This window comes from Natator depressus, chromosome 9 (genome assembly GCF_965152275.1).
Source record: "Natator depressus isolate rNatDep1 chromosome 9, rNatDep2.hap1, whole genome shotgun sequence".
NCBI classification, from domain to species: domain Eukaryota; kingdom Metazoa; phylum Chordata; order Testudines; family Cheloniidae; genus Natator; species Natator depressus.
In genome coordinates, this window is record NC_134242.1 from 55,683,735 (window position 1) to 55,711,547 (window position 27,813).

The window sequence follows — 27,813 nt, forward strand, 5'->3', positions numbered from 1 at the left end:
GGTATAACGGTGATTCTGCTTTCCCCCAACCCTGTACCCCTCTGCCAGTGGTTTATGTTTAATTGCAGCTTGTGATTGCTCGTAAGAGTTTACAAACCCAGCTAATTCACCCACTGCATTCACCTTTTTGTCCCACAAATACAGTTTTACATCATCACTGCACATATTCAGGAATTGTTCCTGAGTAACCAAATCACACATTCCTTCCAAGCTTGTAATGCCTTTCCCCGTCACCCACTTATCTACCAAATCTCTCACTTCATTTATATAAGCCACATTACTCAAACCAGATCCCCTCTTAAGACTCCTGAATTTAACCCTGTAGGTTTCAGGTGTAATCTGAAACTGTTTCAAAACCAGTTCCCTAAATTTACCATAGTTTGAAGCATCATCATTAGGCATCTTACTGAATATGTCCAGAGCTCTGCCAATTTTGCAATCAATGTGGTCATTTTTTGATCTTCAGGGATAGTATGGTCAGTCTCTCAAAGGTGATTTAAATATTCGGCAGTATCGCTGGATTCATCATACTGTGGACATAGTCGCTCCCATTTGTCGATTTTTGGGGAAGTGGAACCAGCAGCTAGAGGGTTTTGTCTCTTCTACTCCATAACAGTCAGTTTATGCTTCTGGGCCCGTATTTCTCTGTCTCTTAACTCCAGGGCTCTCTTGTCCCTGGCTGCTTCTGCTTCCATTGCCCTTTTGTGGGCAGCTTCCTCCCTGGCTGTCTCTGATGGAATTAAAACAAATGGAAATTAATGCAGTCCTCTAAGTTCATTTTCTTTCTCAGCCATTTGCAACCTGTGCAGTTCTATCTTTTTCTGAGTCTCACTCACGTTGCTGATTTTTTTCCTGCCTCTATTCCCTTCCCCAAAATAAGCAAACAGAAAATAACAAATCAAAGAATATCAGGGTTGGAAGGGACTTCAGGAGGTGATCTAGTCCAACCCCCTGCTCAAAGCCGGACCAATCCCCAACTAAATCATCCCAGCCAGGGCTTTGTCAAGCCTGACCTTAAAAACCTCAAAGGAAGGAGATTCCACCACCTCCATAGGTAACGCATTCCAGTGCTTCACCACCCTCCTAGTGAAGGTTTTTCCTAATATCCAACCTAAACCTCCCCCATTGCAACTTGAGACCATTACTCCTTGTTCTGTCATCTGCTACCACTGAACAGTCTAGATCCATCCTCTTTGGAACCCCCTTTCAGGTAGTTGAAAGCAGCTATCAAATCCCCCCTCATTCTTCTCTTCTGCAGATGAAACAATCCCAGTTCCCTCAGCCTCTCATAAGTCATGTGTTCCAGTCCCCTAATAATTTTTCTTGCCCTCCGCTAGACACTTTCCAATTTTTTTCACATCCTTCTTCTGGTTTGGGGCCCAAAACTGGACACAGTACTCCAGTTGAAGCCTCACCAATGTCGAATAAAGGGGAACGATCACGTCCCTCGATCTGCTGGCAATGCCCCTACTTATACATCCCAAAATGCCATTGGCCTTCTTGGCAACAACGGCACACTGTTCACTCATATCCAGCTTCTTGTCCACTGTAACCCCTAGGTCCTTTTCTGCAGAACTGCTGCCTAGCCATTCAGTCCCTAGTCTGTAACGGTGCATGGGATTCTTCCGTCCTAAGTGCAGGACTCGTCATTGTTGAACCTCATCAGATTTCTTTTGGACCAATCTTCTAATTTGTCTAGGTCCCTCTCTATCCTATCCCTACCCTCAGCATATCTACCTCTCCTCCCAGTTTAGTGTCACCTGCAAACTTGCTGAGGGTGCAATGCACGCCATCCTCCAGATCATTAATGAAGATATTGAACAAAACCGGCCCCAGGACCGACCCTTGGGGCACTCCGCTTGATACCAGCTGCCAACTAGACATGGAGCCATTGATCACTACCCGTTGAGCCTGACAATCTAGCCAGCTTTCTATCCACCTTGTCGTCCATTCATCCAGCCCATACTTCTTTAACTTGCTGGCAAGAATACTGTGGCAGACCATGTCAAAAGCTTTGCTAAAGTCAAGGAATAACACGTCCACTGCTTTCCCCTCATCCACAGAGCCAGGCACCACTTTGTCTGTTCTCCAGCCACCACATCCAAAACTCACTTTAATGACCGGTTTCAGAGTAGCAGCCATGTTAGTCTGTATTCGCAGGAAGAAAAGGAGTACTAGTGGCACCTTAGAGATTAACCAATTTATTTGAGCATAAGCTTCCATGAGCTACAGCATCCGATAAAGTGAGCTGTAGCTCACGAAAGCTTCTGCTCAAATAAATTGGTTAATCTCTAAGGTGCCACTAGTACTCCTTTTCTTCCTGCGAAAACTCACTTAAAATCACTACCAGTATCTCAAAGCAATCAGCTGTGCTCGCTGCACCACTGTGACAGCTTGGATCACAGAAAACCCCTTGAACTGCCACCTGAGGTACTGAGACTATGCCTGAGCCTGTTTCCCCTGGCAGCTTGGGACTTCAGTGCCCTGCCTGGTTTGAGCCAGACACACTATCCTGCTGCAAACCCAGACCCAGGTCTGAACCATGTCCCCCAACAGCTGCAGGCTTAACTGGAAACTGCTTAAGAAGTGTTCCTAGATGCCCAGCTCCCAATGGGGTCCAAACCCCCAAATAAATCAGCTTTACCCAGTATAAAGCTTACACAAGATAAACTCATAAATTGTTTGCACTCTATAACACTGATAGAGAAATATGCACAGCTGTTTGCCGCCGTCCCCCGCCCCCCCCCGGGTATTAATACATGCTCTGGGTTAATTAAGTAAAAAGTGATTTTATCACTCCCACCCCTGTGGTTACTGACCTTTGTTCCAGTTTCTTTCAGGTAGCCTCCCCACCCACAAAGGATATCTCTTGAGCCAGCTGAAGACAAAATAGAGGGGCCTCCCAGGGGCTTAAATAGAACTGTGGTTGGAGACCCCCTCCTCTCTCCTAAGCAAAATCCAGCTCCAAGATAGAGTTTTGGAATCACATGGGCAAGTCACATGTCCATGCACGACTGAGTTCCTTGCCAGCCAGGCCACATTCCTGGGAAAGCTCTGATGTGGATTGGTGTCTCCAAGTTCATTGTTAGCTTAAGTGTTTCTTGATTGGGAACTTTAACTTGCAAATTCCTTTCTAAAGAAGCTGACCAAATGCTTTAGTTAGGCTATTTAAAATTAAGTACACAGCCAGTATTCATAACTTAGAACACAGAAATGATACATGCATAAAATAGGATGAATATATTCAGTAGATCATAACCTTTGCAGAGAGATGTTACACGGCATATGTAGCATAAAATGTATTTCAGTTATGTCATATATTCATTCATAAGCATATTTCCATAAAACATTATGGAGTGCAACGTCACACTGTACTCCACTTAGACGCAATTCTTGATTTCGTCTTCCACTTGTCGTTTCTGGGACTAACTGCTCCAAGAAGTAGTCATTTATGGTGTCAAAGTACTTTATCTCTGCATCCTGAGATGACATGTACCCAGTCACTGTAGGGATAGTTGAAATCCCCCATTATTACTGAGATTTCTGTGTTTTTGTTTTTGTTTTTGTTTGTGTTTGTTTTTTTTTATAGCCTCTAATCTCCCTGAGCATTTCACAGTCACAATCATCATCTTGGTCAGGTGGCCAGTAGTATATCTCTACTGCTATATTCTTATTATTCAAGCATGGAACTTCTATTTATGGAGATCTTCTTTGGTACAGTTTAGTTCATTTTAAGATTTGTGCTATATTCAACTCTCTATGCTTTCTTTCACATATAGTACCACTTCCCCACCAGCATGTGTCATTCCTGTATATTGCGGGTTCTCAAACTGGGGGTTGGGACCCCTCAGTGGGTCACAAGGTTATTACATGGGGAGTCACAGGCTGTCAGCCTCCACCCCAAACCCTGCTTTGCCTCCAGCATTTATAATGGTGTTTTAAATTTATACGGGGGGGAGGGTCGCACTCAGTGGCTTACTATGTAAAAGGGGTCACCAGTACAAAAGTTTGAGAACCACTGCTATATATTTTGTACCCTGGTATTACGGTGTCCCATTGATTATCATCATTCCACCAATTTTCCGTGGTGCCTATTATATCAATATCCTCATTTAATATCTGGCACTCATATTTGCCCTTTTTAATATTTAGACTTCTAGCATTTGTATATAAGCACTTAAACTTGTCGATATTTAGCTGTGTGATGATATGCCCTTCTGCAAACCTGTTGTGTACTTTAGCTGTCTCCTGGTGGCCTCCAGGTTGTGCTAGGTACCTGATAATATCTTTTAGTTAGTGGTGTTCTCAATTTATTTTAAAAATCCCATAAATTACTTGCATTTTGTAAATAGTTTTAAGATCAATCTTCTTCTTTGCCAAAGGGATGAAATTAGTACAATAACTTTTGGTCTTGGCATGAGTTTTTATTTCCTGGGGAATTGAACCTGAAAACCTTTGTTCAGGGAAGAGATCCTTTGTTCTGCATTTGTTTGGTAGAAACTTTATACTACAGGCTTAATACCACTTACTCACAAGGGGTTTTTGTCAGCACAGGCGATTTTGTGTCGTTACAACGAGGAGAGTCAGAAACATACAGCCTTAAGTCTCAGTAAAGAACACAACCCTACCCAATATGAGGAGCGAATGAGGATACAGAAGGCTGGAGGAAATGTCAGGTAAACAAGAGAAGAGATGGGAATGAGCCTGAACTCTCATGTGGTTTGGGTGTGCTCAGCACACCCAGCTCCCATAGAAGTTGATTGTGCTAAGCATGTTTGAAAATCAGGGCACATAGGAATCTTGCTAGAGAAGCAGTTGTTTATGGGGTGCCCTCCAAGAATCCTGTAACTGGAATGGTAGGCTGAAATTAATTTTCCTGGCCTTAGAAAGAAACTGAGGGTGGATTTGTCCTACAGGCATGGTACTGTGTTGCAATGGGAGGAGGGTGGAGCAGTGTTATGTGTCTTTGAGTGAAAGCCAGATGGCACTAAACAAGCACATATAAACTAAAACAGCAAAAAATTGCTCCTTCAGTGTATCTAAAGCTGCTTCCTCATTTCCTTGAAATATGATGCATACAGTGGCACCCTTAGTTCATCAACCAGGGGTTTGTCTGTATAGACAGTCAATGCATGGCAAGGTGAGATGTAAATCCACTCCATGCTAGTGTGCTGTACGCTAACAGTCCACATGGATCCTGTTGATGCGCACTACAGAACTTTCAGTGTGCATCTTTTATATACTCCCATTTCAAAGCAGAGTAGAATTTGAGTGTATGTCAGCAGGGTCCACCCAAACAGTTAGTGAGCAGCAGGCTAGTGCCAGGTAGATTTACATCCCAGCTTGCCATACACTGTATAGACAGGTTTCAGAGTAACAGCCATGTTAGTCTGTATTTGCAAAAAGAAAAGGAGTACTTGTGGCACCTTAGAGACTAACCAATTTATTTGAGCATAAGCTTTCGTGAGCTACAGCTCACTTCATTGGATGCATACTGTGGAAAGTGTAGAAGATCTTTTTATACACACAAAGCATGAAAAAATACCTCCCCCCACCCCACTCTCCTGCTGGTAATAGCTTATCTAAAGTGATCACTCTCTTTACAATGTGTATGATAATCAAGGTGGGCCATTTCCAGCACAAATCCAACAGCTATTACCAACAGGAGAGTGGGGTGGGGGGAGGTATTTTTTTCATGCTTTGTGTGTATAAAAAGATCTTCTACACTTTCCACAGTATGCATCCAATGAAGTGAGCTGTAGCTCACGAAAGCTTATGCTCAGATAAATTGGTTAGTCTCTAAGGTGCCACAAGTACTCCTTTTTCTTTTTAATGTATAGACAAGCCTTTAGTGATGGTTAAGGTTTGAGATGTTCCCTATGTTTAAAATGGGTACTCTTTCTAGAGCTGGAATGGACTTCTTTTAAAGTGCACTCTGTGTGCATGTGAACACATAGACACTTTCGGTCTGGTGTATATTAATACTTAAATATCTGCTGCATTTTAATACTTGATCACTTTCTTGAAAGTTTCCTTTTGACACAGTCAATGTTTCAACTAGTTACATCTTGACTCTTTTACAGGGAAGTCAAAATCAGAGTGAAAAGATGTGTGGTTTGGTGTGTGTGTGTGTGTGTTTGTTTGTTTTTTAATTCCTAAATGTTCGGAATGCACGTGCTTCAAACTCCCCTGGAATCGTATCTTGCAGGGTGTGGGAATGGATGGGCTAAGGCTTGTAATGCTAGCTTTCGCTAGAAATGGCATGTCCCTTATCTTCAGAGGGCACATGCCATTATTTGTGTTTATCACCAATCCATCTCTGCAAGTAGGAAGGAGATGAACAAGTCTCTTAGTTCTTTGCAGACTTTAGGCAACATCTCCATTGCTAGGAGTCTACCCATGTTTCAGTGGTTAAATGTTTTGCGCCAGAGAAAGAGGGAGGAAGGGAACTGTCAGCACACTGAATTATTGCAGGTTAACAAATAAGAGAAGCACCTGAATGGCATTCATCTGAGTTTTTGGTGGTGGAATAGGTTCTGCCTACTGTTTTGGATTCAAAGGTTTACATTCAAGTAACACATACTTTAGGTCTCTGTGCAGTTGCCTCTATGTATTAGTCATCACATAATACAAGTAGTGCTGTGTATTCATAGAATATCAGGGTTGGAAGGGACCTCAGGAGGTCATCTAGTCCAACCCCCTGCTCAAAGCAGGACCAATCCCCAATTTTTTCCCCAGATCCCTAAATGGCCCCCTCCAGGATTGAACTCCCAACCGTGGGTTTAGCAGGCCAATGCTCAAACCACTGAGCTATCCCTCCCTCGTATTGATACTATATAAAGATACACCGGTAAAGCTTAACTAAAGAGAACTAAATAGGCAGTGTCTCTGAAAAGATAGGGGGTGAGCTGATGAGGGATGGGGCAGCTTGAAGAAACAAGCAACTACCAACTGAAGAATCGGGGCCCTAGGCAGAGACGAGGCCGTGATTGGAGGAGAAGTGTAAGTGGATTGGCAAAGGGATACAGATATTTGGATGGAGCAGGTCTCTGCATGGAAAGTCTTTTGAGAAGCCAGTTGGGAATTTTGAATTAGTTCAAAGTAGGGCTGTCAGTTAATTGCAGTTAACTCACATGATTAACTCAAAAAAAAAATTAATCGCACTGTTAATAAATTTCAATTTGTATTCTATTGTTTAAGTATTTTTGATTTTCTACATTTTCAAATATATCTATTTCAATTACAACATGGAATATAGTGTACAGTTCTCACTTTATATTTTTGATTACAAATATTTGCACTGTAAAAATGATGGTAAAAGAAATAGTATTTGTCAATTCACCTCATACAAGTACTGTAGTGCAATCTCTTTATCCTGAAAGTGCAACTTACAAACGTATATTTTTTGTTACATAACTGCACTCAAAAACAAAACAGTGTAAAACCTAAGAGCCTACAAGTCCACTCAGTCCTACTTCTTGTTCAGCCAATCACTAAGAGAAACAAGTTTGTTTGCATTTATGGGAGGTAATGCTGCCCACTTCTTAATTACAATTTCACGTGAAAGTCAGAACAGATGTTCATAGAATATCAGGGTTGGAAGGGAGGTCATCTAGTCAAACCCCCTGCTCAAAGCAGGACCAATCCCCAGTTTTTTCCCCAGATCCCTAAATGGGCCCCCTCAAGGATTGAACTCACAACCCTGGGTTTAGCAGGCCAATGCTCAAACCACTGAGGATCCCTCCCTTCCCCCCCCCCCCCCCCCCCGTTCACATGGCACTGTTTAGCTGGCATCACAAGATATCTGTACCAGATGCGCTAAAGATTCATATGCCTCTTCATGCTTTGGCCATCGTTCCAGAGGACATGATTCCATGCTGATAATACTTGTTAAAATAATGTGTTAATTAAATTTGTGACTGAACTCCTGGGGAGAGAATTGTATGTCTCCTGCTCTGTTTTACCCACATTCTGCCATATATTTAATGTTATAGCTGTCTCGGATGATGACCCAGCACATGTTGGTTGTTTTTAAGAACACTTTCACTGCAAATTTGACAAAGTGCAAAGAAGATACCAATGTGAAATTTCTAAAGATAGCTACAGCACTCAACCCAAGGTTTAAGAATCTGAAGTGCCTTCCAAAATCTGAGAGGGATGAGGTGTGGAGTATGCTTTCAGAAGTCTTAAAAGAGCAATACTCTGATGCAGAAACTATAGAACCCGAACCACCAAAAAAGAAAATCGGCCATCTGCTGGTGGCATCTGACTCAGATGATGAAAATGAACATGCACTGCTTTAGATCATTATGGAGCAGAACCTGTAGTCAGCTGGACGTATGTCCTCTGGAATGGTGATTGAAGCATCAAGGGACATATGAAACTTTAGTGCATCTGGTATGTAAATATCTTGCGATGCCGGCTACAGCAGTGCCATACAAACATCTGTTCTCACTTTCAGGTGACATTATAAACAAGAAGCCGGCAGCATTATCTTCTGCAAATGTAAACAAATTTGTTTGAACGATTGGCTGAACAAGAAGTAGGACTGAATGGACTTGTAGGCTCTAAAGTTTTACATTGTTTTGTTTTTGAAAGCAGGTATTTTGTACATAATTCTACATTTGTAAGTTCAACTTTTATGATAAAGAGTTTGCACTACGGTACTTGTATTAATGTGAATTGAAAAATACTTCTTTTTACAGTGCAAATATTTGTAATCAAAAATATAAAGTGAGCACTGTACACTTTGTATTCTATGTTGCAATTGAAATCAATATATTTGAAAATGTAGAAAACATCCAAAAATATTTAAATAGTATTCTGTTGTTGCTTAATAGCGGGCGTAATAGCGATTAATTTTGTTAATCTCTTGACAGCCCTAGTTCTAAGATGGCTAGAAAGTCAGTGAGGGTTATGGAAAGAAGGCATGATATGGTTTTCTCACTTTTAAGGCCCTTCATGGCTGCTGCTTCTTCTTCTTCTTTATTTATTTATTTATTTATTTATTTATTTTATTTATTTATTATTGGGGGGGGGGGAGGGATAGCTTTGTGGTCTGAGCATTGGCCTGCTAAACCCAGGCTTGTGAGTTCAATCCTTGAGGGGGCCATTTAGGGATCTGGGGGAAAAAATTGGGGATTGGTCCTGCTTTGAGCAGGGGGTTAGACTAGATGACCTCCTGAGGTCCCTTCCAACCCTGATATTCTATGTTTCCCAGCCTGTCATTTCATAAATGGTATTGAGATGTCAGCTCTTACCAAACTTGCTCTACCGTTGATGTCAGCCTTCATTGCTCTTGGCTGCATCTTCGTGCTTTCTCCCATGCCACCCCCTATGTATGGGCAAAGCCTCCATTTTGTCCTTCAGATCCTTCCGTAAAACTCACCTCTGCCATAGTGTTTACAAAAAAAAGTCAGTGGTTAGGCTGCTGGTTTGCTGTGACAGCTGCTTATTATGGTGATCAGAATCCTCTTGTTACTCTCTACTCCTGTATGATGTTTCAGTGTCTTGGCTCTTGTCTTACACTTTAGGGCAGGGATTGTCTTATGTTTGTACAATACTTAGCACAATGGTCTCTAGGCACTACTATAATACAACTAATAAATAAGATAGCACATACATCAGCTGTGTAAGACTTCCCCATTATCCTGTACCTCTACCCTAACATGCAGGGACCAACCCTTGTGTTTTGCTAAGGCTACCAATGAGGGTGAAGATTAATGCTTGTCTGTGGTTTCTATTTGGATACCTGTCCACTAGGAGCTACAGTGACACTGCCAAGGCAGGCCTCTGTCAGATGGTTTTTCAGTGCTTTCTGCTACTATTGATGGTGCCTTACATTGAATTATGCCAGGTGCACGATTAAGGTAGGATTTTTAAAGGTGCTTGTTGATTTCATGGGGAGAAATTAGACCAGCATTGAGTGCTTTTGAAAAATCCCATGCTCTGGGCATAACTTGATGTATTTAAGCTTTGTTAAGTATCCCTAGAGTGTGCGGTTATTGACCTTCCTGGAATTGAATCAGTGACCTGGAAATGAAAGGCCCATTACCAAATGTCCCCAGGCTCTTGATAGTCTTGAAATGGGAGGGGCACATGGTATCTCCCTCCTTTTTGTGCACATCACTCATGTTTTCTGCATGTCACAGCTCCTTTAAAAACAAAATCTGCCTCCAAGGCTTGTTTCCTGCATATCCCTGGCCTGCCAGAAAGCAGATCAGCATGTGCAGTTTGAAGAAGTTGCTTGGTACAAACATTGTAATGATACAGTGGGTTGCTCTCTCTCGTCAGTTTGCAGGAAGAGAGGGTACAAGAAGAGGCATGTTTAAATTTGTGCAATTTCTTAACACTACTTCGGCATGAGCAAGCACTCAAAGATTCCATTTTAGGTGTGTGCACGCCCATGTGCACAGTCGTCAGCATTTTTTGCCTTAGCGGTATCCGGAGGGCCAGCTGTGGCTCCCCCAGGAGTGCCGCAGTCATGCGCTGGTATATGAGGAGTCGCAGGCCTTACATACTCTGTTCCTTCTTACTGCCCCTACAGTTGGTCAGAGTGACTTTGCCTCAGCAAGTGGATAATGATTTTTCCCAGCACCTATTGTCTGTTCTCTTTGTATATAGTTGTTTACAGTAGTTAGTAATTAGGTGTTAAGGGTTCCTTTAGTAAGTTAGAGTCTCAGCAGGGACTCCCTGGTCCCCAGGTTTCAAGCCTTGTTCAGCCTGCAATAGGCCTGTGCCTGTTAGCGACCCTCAAAGCCACTGCCGCTTGGGAGAGTAGCACATAAAGGACAAGTATTGAATTTGCAAGAACTTTCAACCCAGAACGCAAAAGAAGCGGGACATTCGTCTAAGGGCCTTTCTTTTAGAGGCTGCACTTCGGCCGGCATCGGAGTCTTCCTGCTCCGACTCTACGCCTAGCACCGCCGCGTCAGTGAAGAGCGTTTTGCCCGGCACCAAGCTCTGCCCGGCACCGCTCCCCTCCGCCAGTGTCCAAGAAGCACCTAAAAAAGGTGAGGCTCCCCGGCACCAAGCAAGGAGGGATGGGGTATTGAGCAAACGACCCAGTTTGGGCCATCTGCCCACTCCAGAGCCTTGAGGGGGTGCCTCTCCTGTTAGATCCCCCAACCTCTCTTCCTCCCCCCCCCCCCCCATCCCACTCCTGGGAGCGGTAGGGGACCTTAGCACCTGGGAGCGTCTTTGATGTCTGTTACCCTCCTGGCGCCTAGGGAGAAGAAAAGCAATTCCAGCCACCCCTGCCTCCTAGGCCTTGGCCTCCCTGGCAAATCTCCTTTAGGAGAAAAGAGAGAGACGGGGTTCAGTCATCATTGCTCCTCCACCTCCCAGTCACCCAATCAGCCTGGCCTGGCAAGACACCAAAGGGGCCAGAAGCACTCATTTTGAGAATGCACTCAAGGACAGCACCACAGTCAGTTCTCAGAATCCACCTTCCTCAACTGCCTGCGTCCCTTCTAGTCAGCATGGTCAAAAGTAACCCCAGACCGTTGGGTGCTGAAGGACATAAATTCACACCGTGTAGAGGTCAAGCACAGGAGTTTATTACGTACAGCGCTGGCGGAGTGTCACCTTGCTTGTTAGGCTCAGAGATACTGTCAATCAATTGATTACAATGGAATATATGGATTTCTCATGGGCAGGGGAAAGTGACTGGGTAGGCAGTCCTACACCTACCCCCACCCCCGGATAGGTTTAGCTGCAAGACATGATAGCACAGTAGCCAATGGTCAAAGGTTACATAATGTCTCCGCCCATGGTCTCAAGTTCACAAATTAACATTTAGTTAATACTTTAATGTATTAGTATAAAAAACACAAATCCATATACCACGTTGTTATACCAGCAATGGATTTTAACCCTTCAGTCCCTCCTCTTGACCCTAGGATTTCTTGACCCGCCAGGTCAAATATACCAATTTCAATGTACCCAGTCTATTTCGGAGTCACCGGTAAAGCACCAATACCATCAGGAATGTCAGGATAGACTCCCCACATAACTTGACAAAATAGCATCCAGATCCATCCCCAGGGGACCTTATCACCTGAGATGGCATCGCCTATGATCATCGTTTTAACCTCCCCTGCCTGGTTCCGCGCCTTCGAGTACTTCACAGCGGCCTGGTCCACGGTTTCCCCTATCAGGGTGTACCTCAGACGGCCTTCCCCAATATATCTCTGGGCCTTGGTCACCAACTCCTCGATCTTTGCCTGCAGGGCCTGTAGACCCTCCTCTAGATACTTACTGCCGTAGTGCCATTCCGAATCCCATGTTAGGTTACCCATCATTGGCGGAGTATGGTGGAGCTGCGTCCCGTCAACAGTCAGGGTTGCCCTTCGGGAAACCGTTATGCACACGGCTGGATGCCTCGAGGGGAAGGGCTTTCCATTTAACTTGATGGAGTGGTACTGGGCAGTCACACACCAGTAGGTACAGTTCATCTGGACCAGCTCCGTGTGTGCCAGTTTCTCCGTGATGGCCACTTTGAACGTAGACTGATTCATTAGAATATTATATGGGCATGTACACAGAATTTCCTTATCCAAGTGGTTGCAACATGCACTAGGATGCAATGCTCTCCCAGCAACCTTGGAGTATGCAACGCTTTCTATCTTAATAACATGACCCCTCCTCCATACTGGCAGGGAGGTCACCATCCTGGCTTGCTGTAAATGGGGGATGCCCAGAGGTACCAAAAGGTTAGAGTATACTGTGACCTGTCTAAACTGGTCTTTGGACTCATTGATTCTCTGTTTCCCCATGCCCACGGAGGGGTACTAGGGACATAGGGTCCCACCACTTCCATAAGGGCTGGGTGGACCCAGCCATCAAGGAGATCAGAGATCAGTTACAATTCCCTGTGTGGTAATGGCCAAAGCTTGTTCTGCTCTCCAGCAACTCTCCTCCAGTGCCTTTATTTTGGTACCATGTCAGTATAATTGGCACATGATCTTTCATGAGTGTTTGGTTTCTTTCCCAAAAACTCCCACACAAATTCCAGTATCGAGGTCTGTGTTTCCTCCCAAGCCATTGTGGCAGTATGCCATGTAATTGTGTTCAAATGAGGGATAACCCAGGACCTTGTATTCCCTTTCACTAGTAGTACGCAGCTGTCCCCCTTTAAAGGTAATCCGGACACTGGTTGCATTAAGTATAGACACTGTCCCTCAAGAGGGCCACAGCATCGTCTAAGGGTGTCACCCTGCTCAAAGGGGTAACTCATGTACTTCCATGAGTCCTTCCAAATGCCTCCATTAAACTCCATAATCTCTGGCACCTGACACCCGCGAATAACAGGGCAGTCAGTTGTTATCAAAATTGTAATGTTACTAGTCTCCCTGTTGTTATGAGCATCAGTGTATGATTTTATTTGGACCTTTTTACGTTCCACGTGTGCTCACGTCCTAACCATAGTGCCACCATTACCTCTGGCCAGACTTGTTTATTGGCCACTGCACATGTTCTGCAAAAGCTAAGTGTTTCTTTAGTGCAGCAATTAAAGTGAAGCAAACCCGGAGGAGGGGGGTTAGTGACCCATCCCCAGCCCTCCTTTTCACATGGCACACTACTTGCATCCTTCCTCATGCACCACAGGGACAGCAGGAGCCTCCCCATGGTCACTCCGGTTGTCCTGGTCACCCTTCAGTCCTTCCTCCTTCACTTCCTTTTGTTCACCTGTGGAAACATTGTTAGTATTGACAGATGCTGATTCAAACAATTTCAACTGATTTTGGTGCTTCCAAAATGTTCCCAATTTCCCCTCAATCTTTGCACATGTATTAGTAGTCAGAAGGACCCTCACAGGGCCTTGCCATCTCTTTGCTTTAAAATTCCTTTAACCTCTGGGTAAATGCGACACATTACCAAATCCCCAACTTTAAATGCAGGTTTGTCCAAAGTGCTGTTATCATCAAGTTGGGTTTGATTTTCTTTCACTTCGTTGTATAAATCCTTTAACTCTCTGTCCAACGCCTTGATGTAGTTCTGCAGCCTGTCTGCAAAAAGCCACGACACTCCCCCTCCCCCTTCCCAGAGGGAGGATCACAGTGCTAGGCATTCTCATTGCTCTTCCTATCATTCACTCAAAGGGCGTCAGCTGAATCAGCCTGTTTGGGCTGCCTCTGATTCGATACAATACAACAGGGAGCATACTAGCCCATCCTCCTGTATCCAGTACTGCTTTTGTTAAGGCTGCTTTCATTGTTCTGTTCATTCTTTCCACCATTCCCGAGCTTTCAGGGTGGTATGGTATATGGAATCTTTGCTTTATTCCTAGTGCCTTACATGCCTCTTTCATAACTCGCCCTGTAAAGTGAGTTCCTTGGTCAGATTCTATTGACAGTGGCAGACCCCATTTGGGTATTATTTCTTTTGCTAGGATTCGAACTACTGTTGTGGCAGTGCAGTTCTTGTTTGGGAATGCCTCTACCCATCGGGTAAAAGTGTCAATAATTACCAAAATGTAAGCGTACCCCCTGCTTTGTGGCAAGGGTTCAGTAAAATCAATTTGCAGATTCTGCCACGGTCCCTCTGGCCATGGTTGGTGATTCAGGGGCACCTTTTTCCTTCTACCCACATTCACTTGTGCACATGTCATACATCCATTTGAGAAATAATAAAGCATCTTTTTCATGGAGGACCACCACCAGTGTTCCAGGGCAGCTCTCATTTGTCTCCACCCCAGATGAGCTGGAGAATGGATGGCATGGAGCAGCAGAGCTTGTATGCACTCCGGGGCTACCAGCTCCTCCCCCCGGCCCATACCAGAGATGATTTTTATACACACAGCCTGGCTCTTCCAATTTATTTTTTTTTCTTCTGGGCTTATGGTTGCATATAGCTTTTTTTAAATTCACTTCCTCTTCTGGCACTACAGCTGCACAAATCTTAATAGGACTTGCTTGTGCAATTTCTTTGGCCCGTTTATCTGCCCAGTAATTTCCTTTTTGTTTCTCGCTTGAGATTTTATTATGTGCTTTTATCTTTACTACTGCCAGTTTTGATGGTAGTTTGGTAGCTTCTGTTAGTCTTCAAACTGCCTCCATATTCTTAATTGGCTTGCCAGTTGTTGTGTTAAACCCTCTACATGACCACATGTCCATGTAGTCATGTACTACTACGAATGCATATCTGCTGTGTATACAGTGAGCTTCTTGCCTTCCCCTACTCTCAAAGCTTCAGTGGGGGCTGTTAGCTCCGCTTCTTGTGCTGACTTTGATCCTTCCGTCTGACCTGATGCTATTACTGTCCCATGACTGAGTACCACTGCCCATCCGGTGTGTGGCACTCCATTTTCGTATTTTCTTGATCCATCTTCATACAGAATTAATCTGAATTCTCTAATGGCTCTTCTTTAACTCTCCCCAACACTTCCTCTTCCCTATCTATAAGACATTCGTGTACCTCTCCCTCTGTGTTCAGATATTCAGCTACATTTATTCCTTTGTCCCTTACTATAGAGAAATTGGGGTTTTGCAAGCACAATATTGATTCCCACTGAGTCCTGTGGGCATCTGTTACAGATCTTAGCCGTCCGGTATTAAGGAGATCAAAAAGTGTATGGGGTGTATATAACACTCTTTTCCCCCTGAGAATGTATGATTCACAAGCTTTTACCGCCTGCCCATATGCACTCTGGTAGTCTCTGGGATACAGGGGATTAATACAGCTGAGTATTGAGTTTCACTATGGCTGCAATAAAGGTAGAACGGCTTTCCCATATCTGGTAAGCCCAGGCTGGGGGCGGAGGCTAAAGCCTGTTTTATTTTTATAAATGCCTCCTCTAGTTCTGCGCCCCATATTACTAACTCATTTGCAGGCTTTCCTCTTCTAGTGAGGCTTTGAATTGGTTCCACCATCTCTGAGTACTCCGAAATATATATTCTACAGAAATTGAGGAGTCCCAGCACCATCCGTACTTCCTTAACTGTCCGTGGTTTTTTTAACTCTCTAATTGCCTGCTTTCTGTCTGAGTGCTTTCTCTCCCTGTGATATGTTATGCCCTAGGTATAAAACCTGCTGCTGTTTGCAATTGAGCTTTTTTCACACTTTATATATCTTCGCGAGGCAGGATTTAAATTAACAGTCTGTTTAGGGTTTTAAATTTGTCCTTTTTTCATTTGAACTGGCAATTAGCAAGTCATCTACATACTGCAATATTACAGGTTTCAGAGTAGCAGCCGTTAGTCTGTATTTGCAAAAAGAAAAGGAGTACTTGTGGCACCTTAGAGACTAACACATTTATTTGAGCATGAGCTTTCGCGAGCTACAGCTCACTTCATCGGATGCATACTGTATGCATCCGATGAAGTGAGCTGTAGCTCACGAAAGCTTATGCTCATATAAATTGGTTAGTCTCTAAGGTGCCACAAGTACTCCTTTTCTTTTTGCAATATTACAGTATCCCCTTCCAAAGGCACTTCTGCTATTACTTCTGCCATCGCCCTGTGGAAGATAGAGGGAGAATTATAGAACCCCTGGGGTACTCGGGTCCAAGTGTACTGCTGGTCTCCCACTGTAAATGCAAATTTTTCCTGACTCTTTTGCAAGGGGAATACTTCAAAATCCATTAGCTATATCCAGGACTGAAAAAAGAAAAGGAGTACTTGTGGCACCGATGAAGTGAGCTGTAGCTCACGAAAGCTTATGCTCAAATAAATGTGTTAGTCTCTAAGGTGCCACAAGTACTCCTTTTCTTTTTGCAAATACAGACTAACACGGCTGCTACTGTGAAACCTGAGAATACTGAGTGTCCTGGTTTTAGCAAATTAAGAATAGTGGCCGGGCTTGCCACAATAGGATGTGCCTTTGGAGTCACCTGGTTAAGGTGGGTGTAGTCTATAGTTAACCTCCAGGTCCCATCTGGCTTCCAGATGGGCCAAATTGGGGAGTTAGTTGTGGAGGTGGTTTTTCTAATCACCCCTTTAGATTCCAAATTAGTGACTATAATTTTAACTGACTCTAAGGCTTCTGGTTTAATCGGGTACTGCCTGTGGGCTTTATGAGTTGGTCCTTCTACAGATATAGGCTTCATGTTTACTAGCCCACAATCTTGTTTATCTGTTGCCCACACTTCAGGGTAAAGGGAACACAGTGTTTCTACTGGACTTCCCCCCCCCCCCCCCCCCGGTATTATTGCCTTACTACTGGCAATCATGGCTATATTTTGAGATGATCTCTCCTGTTTGGACCATCCGGCCCATTTAATGCAGCTAGCTCTGGGGTTGATTACTCCCCTAAGCTCCTTAAGGAGATCTATGCCACAAATTGTGTCTCCCTGCTCGGGGCAAACCCAGATTTGACTGACTGTGACCATATCTTCAAATTCTATTTCTACTGGCTGGCTTAGGGTTGCTTTTAATCTTTCCCCCTTCCACCCCTTCAATCCATATGGTTCGATGGGTGTGGGGGAGATCTTGGCTGGTTATCGATACCAAGGCTCCTGTGTCTATATTAACATGTTGCACAGTCAGCCCCCCACTCGTGCATTAAGAAACATCCTGGGGTCATCTTTGGTTCCAGCCACAGAGGCTGCTGATACTTATTTGCTAGCCAGGAGTTTGAGCAACTCCTGGATTTGTTTATCTTTTTTCTTGTTCTTGGGTACTAGTTGTATCAGTTTTATTCTGCTTGTTTGGCCACTGGCCCTCCTTACACCCCCCCTCGCAGGGTGAAAGCAGTCTTCCTTTATGTGGCTGCTCCTTTTACAATTGCTGCATGTTTTGATTTTATTTTTATTTTTACAGTCACATGCCAGATGTCCAGGCTTATTGCACGTGAAGCAGGTAGTGGTTCTGATTGCGTGAACTGCTGTAATTTCCTCAGAGGGGGTGGTTGCTACTACCTTCCTCTTTTTTCTGTTTTCTACTTCTGTGGCCCATTTCATTACTGCTGAGTAGGTCTCTCCCACTGAGATGCCTAATGCCAGGTCTGCAGACAGCCCTTCCTTTAGGATTTGGAGGAATACATCATGGTCTCGGGATGTTATATTCTCCAGACCTGAATAAGCTTGGAATGCATTCCATTTCTTTTCAGCATAAGACATAGCAGAAGGGGGAGTCTGCCGAACCACTGATTGCAGAGCCCCCCTGTTAGTGGTCTGGGCTTCTAGAGCAGCAGATAGGATTCAGAAATGCACTGTTACGCTGTCGGTTTGGAATTCCTGCTGGTTCTCCAGCCTGATCCCCTCCCGCAGGGTTGGGGTTATGATCTTCAGTCCAGTGCCCCATCTTCCATTTATTTTCTAAGTTGTCCCACACATCCCTGGGGCATTTACACTTGACCAGGATGTGAACGTCCTTCCTATGGGGGCCATGTATTTCAGCCAGGCCATCAAGCTTGTCCCAGAACTCAGTATTCTTGTTATCATGTCTGAGTTCAGGTACATCAGACAGTAACGCCTGTTTTTCCTGGAGGGTGAAGGGACAATAGATTTCAGTTGTTTCTGTCCTGAGTCCCCTTACTGGTTCACCCTCCACATTAACATTTCTGAACCTCCTTAATTGTGTTTTGATTAGAGCCATACGCTGTACTTGCTCCCCTCTGGCAATTAATCCTTGTGGTGCTCCTTTATTATCTCTGTGAGTGCTTAAATTTGGCCTTTCACACGAAGAAATGTATGGAGGGGGTTCAGATTCCTCCCCTTTGCTTTGTGCTGCTGAGTTTTCCCACAGATAGTTAATCGGTGGTGCAGCTGGCTGACAAATGCCGGGAGTGTGCTCTCCCCCTCCCAATCTGGAGGCATGTCCCAGGCATGGTGAATGTAATTCGTTTGCTCTGGGATCTTTTCCAATCTCCGGACAATTACATATTTTTAAAGCATAAGCTCTTATCTTTCAGAGCTTGGTTCTCAGATTTTAAAATTGCATTTTTTTCTTTCTTGTAGGTTGAGTATATCCAATAACACTATTACTGCCTTGTCTGTTTTGTCACTTTTCTGGTTATTTCACCAAGTAACCAGATCCGCCTCTGGTCCGGCTGCCAAGTAGTTTGGTTTTTTTAGCTGCTGTCTGCCAAGTTTTGACATGTTTATATTGCAAATACTCTCGAGGGCTGATTATCGCCTCTCCTTTTGATGCCAGGGGTTTTTAGTCACCCCGGCTGCTGACCTTGTTTGGAACTTACATTTCCCCCCCTCCAAATGCCGTAGTCTCAATCTCTACAGCCTGTCAGCCTTGATGGGGATTTACGTTTCCCCCTTTTTTCCTGAAAAACTGCAGTCTCAATCTCCATAGCTTGACAGTTTGAGGACGTCTCCCCCCTTTTTGAATACCACGCGGTCTTAAGTTACACACAGTTGCCGGCCTTATTGGTTGGAGATTTTGTGCTATTCGAAAGCATGTACGTCACATGTGGGGGGGCACTCCCCTGGGACTTGCAATGTTACTTGCAATGAGGAAATGGGACCATCAGTTTGCACTGCCTACCGCTTGCGTACCCAGCCAGTCCTGGGCTTAACTCATGGCCAATCGCTTGCTGGTGTTTTATCCAAGTCCCCCGTAACACCTGCTTAATATAAACAGTACATGACCTTCTTGCACACGTCTCCCCTCCCAACTGGTACCCTTCTTTAACCCCTCTGCTTGGACTACACATATCTCAGTTCCTTCACACTTAAATTTAAAAAAGTGGAAACAAAATGTGTCTGAAAGGGGATGAGAGACTTCTGTCCCTGGCCTGATGAGGTGGTAAAGTAAACATACTCACCTCCTTTTTTGGATTTCGGTCTCAGATCCTCAATCAGCTCACAAGCCTGTATCCCAGACAAGCCCCCAAACTGAAGGACATAAATCCACACCGTGTAGAGGTCAAGCACAGGAGTTTATTACATACAGCGCTGACTGAGTGTCACCTCATATGTTAGGCTCAGAGACACTGTCAATCAGTTGATTACAATGGAATATATGGATTTTCCATGGGCGGGGGGAAAGTAACGGGGTAGGCAGTCCCACACCCTCAGATAGGTTTAGCTGCAAGACGTGATAGCACAGTAGCCAATGGTCAAAGGTTACATAATGTCTTTGCCTATGGTCTCAATTTCACAAATTAACATTTAATTAGTACTTTAATGTATTAGTATAAAATATATATGATGAATTCTGAGTTGGGGTCCATAGGAATGACGCAGCTCCTTTGATTGTCCAACAGATACATATCTGGGGGTAAAAGCAAAGAAACAGTGAAAGTATATGGCAATAAAGATTGTCTTTTAAGTTGTTCATCTGTGTTTTAAGGTAGGCATTGGTCCCTGGGAAAGGGAGGTGGGAGGAGGCCATATCTTATACTGACATGCTTGAACCTTTCATAAACTCAAGGTTGGATGTGTGGGAAGAACATCTCCCTACAGAAGAAACTAACACAACAGAAACAGGGCTTCTTTGTTCTATTTGCAACTTTGAATAAGACACAATTATTGCCCCCAACATCTGGCGTTTTGCTGACCAGGCATATCTTAGCAAAAGCAAGGTTATCTTTGGTTATTCTGCTTTCTCTTAGCTATTGCTAGGCCTCTGATCTCTTGACCAAACTCTGGACTTTGGGCCGAGATCAGGTACATTCCACATGTCACGATCTGGGCCTGTTAATAAACTAAAAGAAATCAACCCTAATACTGGCGCAACAAACAGAATTCATAGTGAGGGCGGTCCTCAACTCCATGCGGGCAAGGGGCTTCCTCCCAGAGGCCCGTTTCTGAGCCATGACAGACCTGATCTCGCATGTGAGGGCCTACCCGCTCACCACCGCTTACAGTTGCCTAAGGTTATTAGGCCACATGGCAGCCTGTACTCTACGTGGTACGTCATGCCCAGCTCCATCTCAGACCCCTGCAAGCATGGCTGGCATCAGTCTGCATCCCCAAGAGGCACAATCTAGACTGCGTGGTCAGGGTAGCAGACCACATATGGTCATCCCTGGAATGGTGATTGGGCCCTGGATTCGTGTTGGAGGGAGTTCCATTTATGTCCCCGTCGCTGACCCTGGTTTCTGATGCCTTAGACCTGGGGTGGGGAGCCCACCTGGCTGATCTCCGCACGCAAGGTCATTGGTCACAAGATGATCTCTCCCTCCACATAAACATCAGAAAGCTCAGAGCAATTCGCTTGGCCAGCCAGGCTTTCCTGCCTCATTTGAGGGGAAAGGTAGTCCAGATCCTGATGATCAACACCGCCACAATGTTTTATATCAACAAGCAAGGCGGAGCCAGGTCGTCAGCCCTTTGCCAAAAAGTTCTCTGGCTGTGGGACTTCTGTGTGCAGCATGCTATCCATCTTGCGACAGTGCACCTCCCGGGGCCAGGAACGTGTTGGCAGATCCCCTCAACAGGACCCTCTCATCTCTCCACGAGTGGTCACTCCACCTGGAGGTGGTCAGCATGATCTTCCAGAGGTGGGGAACTCCCTGAGTGGACTTGTTCACGTCCAGATAGAACAGGAAGTGCCACGTATTCTGCTTAATTTGGGGGATCGACAGAGGCTCCCTGTATGATGCCTTCTTGCTCCTGTGATTGGGGGCCCTAATGTACACCTTCCTACCAGTGTCTTTAATCGACAGAGTCCTCATGAAGATCAAGCAGGACAAGGTGAGGGCTTGGCCTCGCCAGTACTGGTTTAGCACAGTGCTGGACATCTCGGTGGTTGCTCTGCTGCAGCTGCCACTCTGGCTAGACCTGCTGTCCCAGAACCACAGCAGACTTCTGCACCTGAACCTGGCCACGCTGCACCTTATGGCTTGGCTGCTGCATGGTTGAATGCAGAGGAGCGGGAGTGCTCGGACCGAGTCCAACAGGTACTGTTGGGGAGCAGGAAACCCTCCACCAGGGCTACCTACCTAGCCAAATGGAAACAGTTCACGTGTTGGGCCTCGGACCAAGGTCTTCGGCCAAAACAGGCCTCACTGCAGTCGATCCTGGACTATCTTCTACTCTCAAGCTACAGGGCCTGTCTCTTTCATCGATCAAGGTCCACTTAGCCTCTATTTTGGCCTTCCACCCTCCATTCCGGGGCAGGTCAGTCTTTGCTCACAACATGACGGTCCAGTTTCTAAAAGGTCTGGAGTGGCTCTATCCGCAGGTCCATGATCCTGTCCCTCCTCAGGACCTGAATCTCATACTGTCAAGGCTCAAGGGCCCCCCTTTCGAGCCATTGGCTTCCTTCCTGTTCCCTTCTTCTGCTTTCATGGAAGGTCTCATTCCTCATGGCAATAACATCAGCCTGTAGGGTCTCTGAGATTAGGGTGCTTACCTCGGAGCCGCCCTATAAGGTGTTCTACAAGGACAAGGTTCCGCTGCAGCTACACCCAACTTTCCTGCACAAAGTAGTTTAACAGTTTCACACCAGCCAGGACATATGAGGTTTTGGAAAGAAGACTGGTAAGTGTATGTCATATGAGCATAGATTATACTCTCTGGATGTCAGGGGGGTTGTAACTGTTTACACCAGAGATTCTCAAACTTTTGTACTGGTGACCCCTTTCACAAAGCAAGCCTCTGAGTGCGACACCCCTTATCAATCATTTTATACATTTAACACCATTATAAATGGTGGAGGCAAACTGGTGTTTGGGGTGGAGACTGACAGCTCGCGACCCCCCCATGTAATAACCTTGTGACCCCTTGAGGGGTCCCAACCCCCAGTTTGAGAACCCTTGGTTTACACAGAAAGGACTAATCCATTCCATAAGTCAGTGCAAATATTCGTCTTGGTGGCAGACAGGATGGAAGGGCCTTCTTGTGTCCACCCAGAGAATTTCATTATGGATCACCACCTGCATTCGTTTTTGCTATGAACAGGCGAAAGTGCCCCCACTGACGATTATAACTGCCCACTCAACCAGGGCATAAGCCTCGGTGGAGGCCTCCCTGGCTCGGGTGCCAATCCCAAGATATCTGCAGGGCTGCTGCCTGGTCATCCATCCACTTGTTCATGTCCCGTTACACACTTACCCTGCAAGCCTGGGATGATGTTGGCTTCAGTAGAGCAGTGCTATAAGCCGCGCAACTGTGAACTCTGAGCCCACCTCCAAGGATACTGCTTGTGAGTCACCTAGAATGGAATCGAAATGAGCAAGCACTCAGAGGGAAAAAATGGTTATCTACTTTTTGCAATTGTTGTTCTTCAACATGTGTTGCTTATGTCCATTCCACTACCTGCTCTCCTGTCCCTCTGTTGGAGCTGCCAGCAAGAAGGAACTGAGAGGGCGTAGGGCCGGCAGAGCCTCATATACTGGCACTTGAGCGTGGCACTCCAGAGGGCACCACAGCTGGCCTTATGGATACCACTTAGGCAAAAATGTCTGACAACTGTGCACGTGGGCGCGCACACACCTAGAGTGGAATGAACATGCGCAACACATCTCGAACAACGGCTACAAAAGGTAGGTAACCATTTTTCCTCTCTGGACGCTCATTTTCACCATCCCAATAAACTAGCTTTCTTTCCTTGTCCTCTTAACAGGCCGAAGGGATCGGGGTTGAGGATGAGAGCAGGGGAAGTAGAGCCCTCTTTTATAACCAGAAGCAATTAACAGTAAACAAAAATTGAAAGCTAAACAGCCATTTAGATTAGGATCCATTGTTTAGGACTCAGCTTAGTAACAAGGATGGCCAGTGGCTGAGGAACAACAGAACAGCACTAGAAAGCTTGTCCACCCCACTGTTTTACTGATGCACTAATATTTTTAAAGCAGTATTTTCTGTGAGAGGAAAAGAATGAAGCCTCCAAAAAGTAGCCCCATCTACACCTTTGATCTTCAGGTGAGTCAGCCAGATCTTATGATCAGTGGTATCAAAGGCAGCAGATAGCTCTAGTTATCTCTGATTGAGAAGAGGAGATCATTGGTCAGAGCAATAACCACAGTAGAACCCAGACTGTGAGGGGTCAAGGAGGTCAGAGGCATCCAGCTACAGGGAATATGTCACAACTTTCCCACTCTTAACTAAAACAGAAGATTAGAGACAAGTCAATAATTTGACACATTATCAAGGTCAAGAGCAGGTTAATTGGTGAAAAAATAGCCAGGTCCAGGTGCTTCATTTTTTCTGTCTTAGTATAATACTACATATGATGATCCCACTCTGTACTCTTGCCTCCCCCAGTACAATGGTTTTTCCATAAAAAAAATTATAATCCTCTACTGAGTTTGTAACGGAAACTCACTTTCATTAGCAAATTGCTTGTGGTCCATTCTTAATCCTCATGGTTGTTGACAGAGTATCATTCTTTGCTGTACTTAAATGCACTATGATGCTCACTATCTTTTGTCAAAAATATCTCCTATGTGTAGCCTCTCCTTTTTGAACTCAAGGTGGGGGTTTTGTTAACACTGACTTCAACAAGCCCTGGTTACACATGCTGTGCTCAGTTCTTATGCTTTTGAATTATATTTTCCTGCCCTATTAGGTTGAATGCCTCTCAGTTTAGGACAACTCCAAAGAAAATAAAATGGTTAATCCTACTGATGGTTTCTTTCAGTCTCTCCCTATCTTCTGTCATTGTTGAAGTTTCTGTGCAGAGTTTGCTCACCCTGAATTCTATGACCTAAGATATAGGAGACATGGGATGAAATCCAACCTATTTTTAGGCAACGGCAAAACTCCTCCTGACTTAAGTGAGGGCAGGGTTTTACCCACAGTGTCTAAAGAGTAGACCATCAAGAATAGCTCCTCTGCATTTCCCCCCTAAGCGTCTGCTTGAGAATGTGCAGTCAGTCTTCCAGCGAGAAAGGAAGGGATGTGTGCAGTGTTGGGAAAGCTGATGTCCTGCTGAATTATTTTGTCCCAACTGGGCTTCCTTTCCATCATTCAGAGACGGGCGAGTGCTGGGTGTGCTGGAGGTTTCCCGCTCCATTGGGGATGGACAGTACAAGCGCAGTGGTGTCATTTCTGTGCCGGATATCAAACGCTGCCAACTCACACACAATGACAGGTAAAGCATGTCCAAGTAGAGGGTAAAGCAAGGTATGTGTTCATTGCCATTTCTGTTTAGCAGTTCATAATGCAGAATCTTCTCAAGTCAGGTCACCAGAGTCTCCTTATTCTCATCACTGTGATGGCTCTTTTCTTAAGTTTTGTTTTTTGATGGAGAGTTAATTGGAAGGGTTCATCATGTGTGGAGCTCTGTAAGCATATGTAGCAATTACAGAACTACAGACGGACTAAACCACTGCACTAAACAGCTTACCATCTACAGTAATTCAAATGCGGTATTATAGGCAGGGCTGATACCTCCTATTATTAAGGTTGCCTGAAAATTCCTGCTTTTAAGACCCTGTTTTCATTTGCTTGTAAATTTGCCAAATTCTTACCATTTGGACTGAAATGTTGAATGCTGGGTGCATGCCTCAGGCTTAACTATCTTGGAATCATAGAATATCAGGGTTGGAAGGGCCCTCAGGAGGTTATCTAGTCCAGCCCCCTTCTCAAAGCAGGACCAATCCCCAACTAAATCATCCCAGCCAGGGCTTTGTCAAGCCTTACCTTAACCTCTAAGAAGGAGATTCCACCACCTTCTTAGGTAACCCATTCCAGTACTTCACCCTCCTAGTGAAAAAGTTTTTCCTAATATCCAACCTAAACCTCCCCCACTGCAACATTACTCCTCCTTCTGTTATCTGGTACCACTCAGAACAGTCTAAATCCATCATTTTTGGAACCCCCTTTCAGGTAGTTGAAAGCAGCTATCAAATCCCCCTCATTCTTCTCTTCTGCAGACTAAATAATCCCAGTTTGCTCAGCCTCCCATAAGTCATGTGCTCCAGTCCCCTAATCATTTTTGATAGACTCTTTCCAATTTTTCCACATCCTTCTTGTAGTGTGGGGCCCAAAACAGTACTCCAGATGAGGCCTTACTAATGCCGAATAGAGGGGAATGATCACGTCTCTCAATGTGCTGGCAATGCTCCTACTTATACAGCCCAAAATGCCATTAGCGCCTTGGCAACAAGGGCACACTGTTGACTCAGCTTCTTCTCCACCGTAACCCCTAGGTCCTTTTCTACAGAACTGCTGCCTAGCCACTCGGTCCCTAGTCTGTAGCAATGCATAGGATTCTTCCATCCTAAGTGCAGGACTCTGCACTTGTCCTTGTTGACCCTCATCAGATTTTTGTTGGCCCAATCCTCTAATTTGTCTAGGTCCCTCTCTATCCTATCCCTACCCTCCAGTGTATCTACCACTCCTCCCAGTTTAGTGTCACCTGCAAACTTGCTGAGGGTGCAATGCACGCCATCCTCCAGATCATTAATTAAGATATTGAACAAAACCGGCCCCAGGACCGACCCTTGGGGCACTCCGCTTGATACCGGCTGCCAACTAGACATGGAGCCATTGATCACTACCCGTTGAGCCCGACAATCTAGCCAGCTTTCTATCCACCTTATAGTCCATTCATTCAGCCCATACTTCTTTAACTTACTGGCAAGAATACTGTGGGAGACTGTATCAAAAGCTTTGCTAAAGTCAAGGAATAACACGTCCACTGCTTTCCCCTCATCCACAGAGCCAGTTATCTTTTCATAAAAGGCAGTTAGCTTAGTCAGGCATGACTTGCCCTTGGTGAATCCATGCTGACTCTTCCTGATCACTTTCCTCTCCTCTAAGTGCTTCAGAATTGAGTCCTTGAGGACCTGCTCCATGATTTTTCCAGGGACTGAGGTGAGGCTGACTGGCTTGTAGTTCCCCGGATCCTCTTCCTCCCCTTTTTTAAAGATGGGCACTACATTAGCCTTTTTCCAGTCGTCCGGGACCTCCCCCGATCACCATGAGTTTTCAAAGAAAATGGCCAATGGCTCTTCAGTCACATTCGCCAGCTCCTTTAGCATCCTCAGATGCAGTGCATCCGGCTGCATGGGCTTGTGCTCATCCAGCTTTTCTAAATAGTCCTGAACCACTTCTTTCTCCACAGAGGGTTGGTCACCTCCTTCCCATACTGTGCTGCCCAGTGCAGTAGTCTGGGAGCTGACCTTGTTCTTGAAGACAAATGCAAAAAAATTGAGTACATTAGCTTTTTCCACATCCTCTGTCACTAGGTTGCTTCCCCCATTCAGTAAGGGGCCCACACTTTCATTGACCACCTTCTTGTTGCTAACATACCTGAAGAAACCCTTCTTGTTACTCTTAAATCCCTTGCTAGCTGCAACTCCAAGTGTGATTTGGCCTTCCTGATTTCACTCCTGCATGCCTGAGCAATATTTTTATACTTCTCCTTGATCATTTGTCCAATCTTCCACTTCTTGTAAGCTTCTTTTTTGTGTTTTAAGATCAACAAGGATTTCACTGTTAAGCCAGGCTGGTCGCCTGCCATATTTACTATTCTTTCTACACATCGGGATGGTTTGTTCCTGCAACCTTAATAAGGATTCTTTAAAATACAGCCAGCTCTCCTGGACTCCTTTCCTCCTCATGTCATTCTTCCAGAGGATCCTGCCCATCAGTTCCCTGAGGGAGTCAGTCTGCTTTTCTGAAGTCAAGGGTCCGTATTCTGCTGCTCTCCTTTCTTCCTTTTGTCAGGATCCTGAACGTGACCAAATCATGGTCACTGCCTCCCAGGTTCCCATCCACTTCTGCTTTCCCCTACTAATTCCTCCCAGTTTGTGAGCAGCAGGTCAAGAAGAGCTCTGCCCCTAGTTGGTTCCTCCAGTACTTGCACCAGGAAATTGTCCCATACACTTTCCAAAAACTTCCTGGATTGTCTGTGCACTGCTGTATTGCTCTTCCAGCAGATACCGGGGTGACTGAAGTCCCCCATGAGAACCAGGGCCTGTGATCTAGTAACTTCTGTTAGTTGCCTGAAGAAAGCCTCGTCC

At 45.0% G+C, this 27,813-nt stretch overlaps 1 protein-coding gene across 4 annotated transcripts in view; it reads left to right on the forward strand.

The window, feature by feature from the left end:
- The window catches only part of ILKAP (ILK associated serine/threonine phosphatase), a 55,330-nt gene that overhangs the window by 24,128 nt on the left and 3,389 nt on the right, over positions 1 to 27,813 (forward strand). For all 4 annotated transcript variants that reach the window (XM_074964248.1, XM_074964246.1, XM_074964247.1 and 1 more), the window contains exons 10-11: positions 4,555 to 4,676; positions 24,816 to 24,935. In XM_074964248.1, coding sequence (XP_074820349.1) covers positions 4,555 to 4,676; positions 24,816 to 24,935 — 242 coding nt within the window. The remainder of the gene's footprint in view (positions 1 to 4,554; positions 4,677 to 24,815; positions 24,936 to 27,813) is intronic.